This window comes from Nelumbo nucifera, chromosome 2, assembly GCF_055504915.1.
Source record: "Nelumbo nucifera cultivar China Antique chromosome 2, China Antique-T2T, whole genome shotgun sequence".
NCBI classification, from domain to species: Eukaryota; Viridiplantae; Streptophyta; class Magnoliopsida; order Proteales; family Nelumbonaceae; genus Nelumbo; species Nelumbo nucifera.
Genome location: NC_142650.1, coordinates 57659718 through 57667092, shown reverse-complemented (window position 1 = coordinate 57667092; position 7375 = coordinate 57659718). Strand labels below are relative to the sequence as shown.

Here is a 7375-nt window from a genome sequence, read left to right as displayed (position 1 = left end):
TATTTTAGATATATATTTGTGGAAATATATATCTATCTATATATATATATATATATTTCAGCTTTATTATATCAGTTTTAATCCATCAAATCATTTTTAATTTCTAGGCATCCAGCATTTGCTTTCTTAGACTTGAATCCTTTACCGTTCACACCAAGAGAATTATTCACCAAACCGACCCAAACCGATTCAAACCGACCAGGTCAGTTTTACTTAGTATTGGGTCGGTTTCGGTTTCATTTCTAGGTAAACCGACCAAGTCGGGTCGGTTGAAAAAACGCCAATAGAAAAAATTTGGATTTTGTCCTCAAAAATCCATCCTCACGATCTATACAGCCGTACATTGAGAATATCTCCCCATAAATAGAAACATACAAGTACAGAATGTTTCCAATTAACGGCCAGGGCTGTGAGGACCAAATCCGCTCTCATCTCCAAACACAGTTCCTAATCAATTCACTTGCTAGATGCATTGGCCCTAACTAAAAGGTTAGTGTAGAATTTAAGACCCAGTCAAAAATTCCCAATTAAGAATCGGTTCTAAGATAAACAGGCATATTTTGACCAACTTATTTTTCTTTTGTGACTTAGAATTATTTGGTTATAAATAAATTGCAGTTAAAACCGTCTAACAACTAACACCCTTAAAAATATGTGAAGCATAACCACTAAAAGCCTCTATAAAAGGAGGTATACAGAACTGCAAAAGGCAGCTATGATAAGATTTCCTTTCAACTCTGAGAAATCAGAGTTAAAGGAAATCAAGTAGTACTAATTACTTAATTATATAGTTGTTTATTTCATTCTTTATTAAAATAATTTAATTATTATATATTTTTCATATCATCAACTGCATGCACTTGAAATTGAAGAAGAGCAGTGTTATTACAAGAATAAGATTGTGTTTTCTTTCTTCTGATTATCATGGTGAGGAGCTTAACTCAGAAGATTAAAATATGATTTGGGTTCTAGGCATTGCCCATGTGAGCCAAACAACTCATCAATTTTTCTTTTATTCTGCAGGATTTTCTGGCTGTTCTACTAGTTGCTCTAGCTATGGTTTGCTGTATACCAACATGCTTGAATGCAGAAAGAAATTTGATGGCGCATACAATCAACATTAATACGACAAGCCTTGGCATTAGCTCAACAAGCTTTAATGTTGTACGTTATGGAGCAGTTGGAGACGGCAAAACAGATGATTCCCAGGTAAATTATTTACTCTTTATAACAACTTTAGGGTCTGTTTGGTTCATAGCTAGAAATAGGAATTCGAAATGAAAATGGTCCATTCTTTTTAACTATTTATTTGGTTCAAATGAAATTGGAATTGGAATCAGCTGGAATGAATTCTTATTCTCAAAAGGAAATGACCATTCCCTCAACTCTCCATTCAACCAAACAGTTGGAATCGGAATGATTTCATACCCCTATTCCCGTGAGCCAATCAGACGCTTAATTATGACAAATTTTAATTCCTATTTGCAGGCATTTTTGAAAGCTTGGAACATGATGTGCTCAGCATCAACAGGCATTCCTACCATGGTTGTTCCAAAAGGACTGACATTTTTGGTGAAGCCTGTAATTTTTAAGGGTCCTTGCTTGGCTCAGAACATCAGTGTTAAGGTACAAAATCAAAATAAAAACAAAAACAAAACTAGAAACCACTTATTTGATAATTACTTATTTTCTTTTCTGAACATTTTGGTATTAAAGTATAATCGGTTCATTCCCCATTTCAAAATTTTTATTTGTATAGATAATGGGAACCATAATTGCCCCCAACACAACTGATGCATGGAAGGGGATTGACCAAAGCCTATGGATGGCTTTCACTTCTGTAAGTGGACTCAGAGTCAGTGGATCTGGAGTCATTGATGGACGGGGTTCTGATTGGTGGGATCAGTCATGCAGATATCATCCTGGGAATGTGAGTTGAATCTTAGTAAAGATGATCTATAATTATATTTTTTTTTGTCAATAATTTTTTAGAGCTATTTTTAATCACTAAAAATGGAATGTTAATTTACTTTTGGTGGAATATAATTTCAGGGATGCACTAAATTGGCACCAACAGTAAGTATTTCCCCTCTAGTGATGTACTTTTATTACAAATTAGAGAGAGAGACTCTCAATCTTCACAGCCCCTTTCAATTGTGCATTCAAAATTTTTCTTCATGAATAAAAATATACAAGTACGAAAATATTTTCAATGCATGTCTATAAAAGGCTGTGAAAACGGTTTTGTGAGAATAAAATCCAAATTCTAGGAAATGATAGAAATTTCTTGTGGTGACCATTTTATGGCTTGGTATCATCATATGCACTTTTATAGGCATTTAAATTAAATGGTGGGTTTTATTGTTTTTTATTTTAATATTAGTAGAGAATTTTAATAAAAGTATTAATGAATTTTTAAATAAATGTAAATAGACGATGAAATTCCTCAAGTGCAACCAAAGCCATCTCAGCAATGTTCAGTTCATCAATAGCCCACAAACTCATGTCCTCGTCATGGGATGTACTGGGTTTTATATCAATGGAATTGTCATAAATTCACCTGGACATAGCCCAAACACTGATGGTATCCACATCCAATCAGCCCAAGACATGTTAATCCAAGACGCAAAAATAAGCTCTGGTAACTTGTATTTCCTTTTATACATTTTAGATTTCTCATTCTTTCTCATTTTCCATTCTCCATCTTTCCCATTTTAACTAAATCTATGCCAAACAGGTGATGATTGTATCTCCATAGGGGATTACACTTCAAATATTGTGATCAATGATGTTCTTTGCGGTCCAGGTCATGGCATAAGGTAAGTTAACTCATGCTACAATAGGGGGTTTTCAACAAGAACCCAGATTTCGTACTCACTTTTTCTACCCACACTTTATCTGCCGTGAATTATAGTCACACATCTCACAATTCAAGATGGCCATGACGGATTGAATGTGGATAAAGAATAGTGGGTAAGAAACCTGATTTGGTTTGACAAGATGGTTGGTTTTGTTTTTAAAACAACATGGCAGTTGATTTTGTTTCCAAAATTAAAATCAACCATATTGTAGAACACCCCTTAAAAGTTCTATTAGATGCATATTCAAAATTCAAAATTATTATTTTGTAAGATAAAATGATATACATTTTATTGATTTATTTTGTGGATGACAGCATTGGAAGCTTAGGTAAGGATGGTTCATTCTCGAAAGTAGAGAATATTCATGTTAGAAATGCCTCCTTTACCAATACGACCAATGGAGTGAGGATCAAGACCTGGCAGGTATGGAATCGAAAAACCCACCAACTCATCTCCATTGCTGATCATTCAAGCCAACACATACTAAAATGATTTAATTAGAATGGTTTGACCTAACCTCCATTATGAACACGATAAAATTTGATAATCTACAAAAAGTCTAATATGTATTGTTTAGATAACCAAGATTAGTTAGTGTTTTGGGACCCCAATATACAATATGGGGCGTACGAATAATGGTTTTTGCTCGTTTTTTATTTTTTAAATTAGAATGAATCATTTGTTCGAATTGAATAACCAATTGGACCATTCGATCTAGAAACCGGTGGCCATAATGGTTTCATGTCTAATCCGATTTCAATAGTCTTCTTTTTTATTTTATTCATTTTTTTTTTTTACAGACGGGAAAAGGATACTGTCAAAAGATTTCATTCAAGAGAATAAACTTCACCAATGTGGAAAACCCTATAATTATTGATCAGAATTATTGCAGTGTACGTGGTGCATGTAAAGAATTGGTGAGACTTTCTCTCTTTCTCTCCCTTTAATTCTTCTTTGTTGTATCTTGTATACTATACAAGATGAAGTGTAACCATTTCTTTGTTCTTTAATTTGTTGAAGCCTACTGGTATCCAAATAAGCGATGTTGAATATGCCGATATGGTTGGAACATCAAGCACAGAAATGGCTATCAATTTCAATTGCAGTTCCTCATTCCCTTGCACCGGAATATCATTGAAGTCTATAAAGTTATCGTCGGCGACTCCCGGACAAACAGTTAGTTCCGCTTGCTATCATGTCCATGGAAATGTAACTGGGCTGGTCATACCCAATGTTCTTTGTATTCAAAATTAAGTGAAAAAGAAAATAATGTACAAGCATTTGCTGTATGGCTTTTGATGAGCCTTCATGTTAAAAGAAAGAAAACCACATTGTATCTTTACATGATCTGCGTCAAATGTGATTATTGCAAATTCATGTAACTAATTCAGAGCATTCTATTTAGGGTCCTTATCCGATCGGATTCGCTTGCATTCCAATCCGATTTGAATCTTATCGGATTTAAAGATCTTGGATTTGAATTTGAATCCTAACAGATTCAGATCGGATTAGATTTAATCCGACTTTGTTTTAATTTTTTGGGTAAAATATAAAAATCTCCCCTAAGTTTTCTGATAAAACATAAAATCATTTAACAAAATCCTCCCCTTTAGTTTTGAAAAACCATGCATTTGCCTGCCTTCCCCCATCGCCCCATATGGAAAGTGCTGATCTAATGTGTTTATTTTTTAAATACCTATTTTGCCCTTATATCTATTAATTAAGATATTAAAAATACTCCAGAATACTATTCATCTTCTTCTCCAAGAACTAAGAACTAGAGGCAGCAAAGACAACATAATCGTTGATCCCTCCATCTTTTCAATTCCCTCTCTCTATCTTTCTCTCTTTCCTCCTATTTTTCTTTTTGTCTAACCACTTCTTCCTCCCTGGTCCTTACTATATCAAATATCTCAACCTCTCTCTCTCTCTCTCTCTGAACTTTACCCTACTCATTGCCATTTCCATCACAGACCCATGGCCATGGGTATGGTATAATGATAATTTACTTGTTCCTTATGATTAATATGATATAATAATGATCGGAAAAGTATGGATAGACCCAATGCAGATTTCTGAATTTCATGCAGATCTATATACATTCAAAATGTTAAAAACCCCCACTTTATACACCAATGCCCGCCTATTAATTGGCATCAATTCCGAACTGGCACCTACCCCAATTGTACTTTGGGCCTAAAAATTCTGAACCTCAATGGAAATATATACAAATATTTGATGCTAGCTTTCTCTCTGAAACATTTCCCTCAAATCTTCTACAAAACCCCATTTTTTAAACTTTTTTTCTCATTTTACAATGTTTGTGTCCTGGCTTAAATCCGAATTTCTTTGTTAAAAATCAGAACAAAGCACGCCATGAATTTCTAAAAAAAAAAAAAAGAAGAAAATATTGTAGTTTGTCTCCTTAAAGTTGCTGCACACCTTTTTCTGTGTACGTCACTAGGTACCAACAATATGAGAGGTGAAAAAGAGATCATCTGCTTAGATACCTACTTGTTGTAATCTGCAATTCCAGATTTTGTTGGATTTTTTCATTTTTCCTTTATCCTGCTCCTAAAGCAACAAGTGTTCATGGACGAGACCTCCAAAAATTCAAACTTGGAGGGCTCTCATGCTCTCCCTTTGGGGTAGAGTCTCAAGCTCCTCACTGTTTTTACATGGAGTTTCAGGTCTTGGGTTTTGGAAATGGCAACCGTAGAGAAGCCTCACTCCCATGTCGATTTAGAAGAAGGAGGTCGTTGTGGTTTTGTTGTTGCAAGCAATGCAGGGAGTGAGGGAAGCATCTGATTCTCCGTTGCTGATGACAGATCGTGGCATTCCCAGTTTGGTTCCCTATCATATGAAGAGCATAGGTTCTCCAACGTGTCTTATATTGAGATTGGGGGACTTCTGGCCACCGCCAGAATTCTTCGACGTTAGATTGTTCCGTCAAGATAGAATTGTGTAAAGTGGTATACCAGAATTTGGTGCATTCAGTTAAAGTGGACAAGGATTGTAGGGTTTGTCATTTGAGATTGAAGAGTAAATCTGAAATTCCTATTGAATCGGGTTGTTCTTGCAAGGATGATTTGGCTGCTGCTCACAAGAAATGCATCGAAGTTTGGTTCAAGATAAGGGAAATAAGTAAAAACTCAGGGGAGGGAGTTCAAAAGATGGAGGGATGATGAACGATTAGGTTGTCTTGGCACCTCTACTCTCTAGTTCTTAGTTTTTTGAGAAGAAGATGAATAATATTTTGGGGTATTTTAATGAATTTATGCCTGAATTAATAGATAAACTAGTGAATGACCCTGTACTAAGTACGGGGAAGTTAATTATCTATATACATATATACATACATACATACATTAATGTTTTTTATTATCATTTTTTATTATTGTTTATAAATTGTCATTTTTTAAGACATTCGTACAGTCTACGGGTCCACATAACCCTTATATGTCAAACCCGTAAAATTATAGGGGTCATTAAATTCAACTTGAACCGTTTATTACTTTAGTTTAACCATTCTTATTATTATTATTATTAATTTATTTTAGTATTTAATTTAATTTTTTTGTTATATAGTAATAATATTAACTAAATTTGTAATTATTTAAATATTTACTTTATTTTTTCCAACCGACAATAATTATTATATAATAGATTTGTTAATTCATATTTTGCATTTAAGAATAAACATTAATGATTTGGCTTAACAATTTTAATGAATGTTAATAAATATTGATTCTTACATAAGGTTTAATTATTGTATTCGTTAATTATTATGGGGCATGCTTTGAATAAACATTAATGATAATTGATGATTGTTATTTCGTTTTTTATTATTTACTTAATTAAGTACTTGATGATTGTTATTATTATTAATTATTTCTATAAATAATTGATTGTTATTATTATTTACTTAATTCAGTAATTTTCAGCAAGTAATTATTTGATTTAATTTGAATTATTTCATTTCTTTAATTATTTATAATAGACATTTAGGGTAGTCTATTTATTTGATTTAAGAGACTTGCCATGTTTTATCTAGACAATGACCCCATACTAAGTAAGGGGCAATTATAGTATCATTTAATTTGAAATTTACTATTTAACAATAAAAAATCAATATCCTATTGAGCAACCCACCCCCCAAAAAGTATCAATAACTTTGAAATCATTAATTTATTTATAAAATAGTAAATTTAGATGGATGTTTACAACAATATCATCAATAATGCTTAATATTTAGGGACATATGAATGGATAAAAAGCATTTAAATGATATCCATTCAAAGATGCAAAGAAGGAAGAAGATCATTCAAAGAGTTACTAAGAAAAACAATCCATGCCAAACAACATTTGAAGATGCATCCATCCTCTAAAGTAAGAGATGAAAAATATATGACTACAATCAAATTATCATGTATGGCTACAATCAACTGATGATATAATGAGGACTCTAAAGCCCATCCAATAGAGGAAACATAAAAGAAAGGAGAATAATGGGA

At 33.0% G+C, this 7375-nt stretch overlaps 1 protein-coding gene across 1 annotated transcript; it reads left to right on the top strand.

Moving 5' to 3' along the window:
* Positions 1-701: 701 nt before the first annotated feature.
* LOC148802248 (putative polygalacturonase At3g15720) lies at positions 702-4203 on the top strand. Its single transcript, XM_088897032.1, has 10 exons — positions 702-927; positions 1024-1209; positions 1489-1626; positions 1760-1930; positions 2053-2076; positions 2434-2641; positions 2738-2819; positions 3176-3284; positions 3662-3778; positions 3882-4203. Exons 1-10 carry the CDS (start codon positions 925-927, stop codon positions 4113-4115), a joined length of 1272 nt encoding a protein of 423 aa, XP_088753158.1. The 5' UTR covers positions 702-924; the 3' UTR covers positions 4116-4203.
* Positions 4204-7375: the final 3172 nt, after the last annotated feature.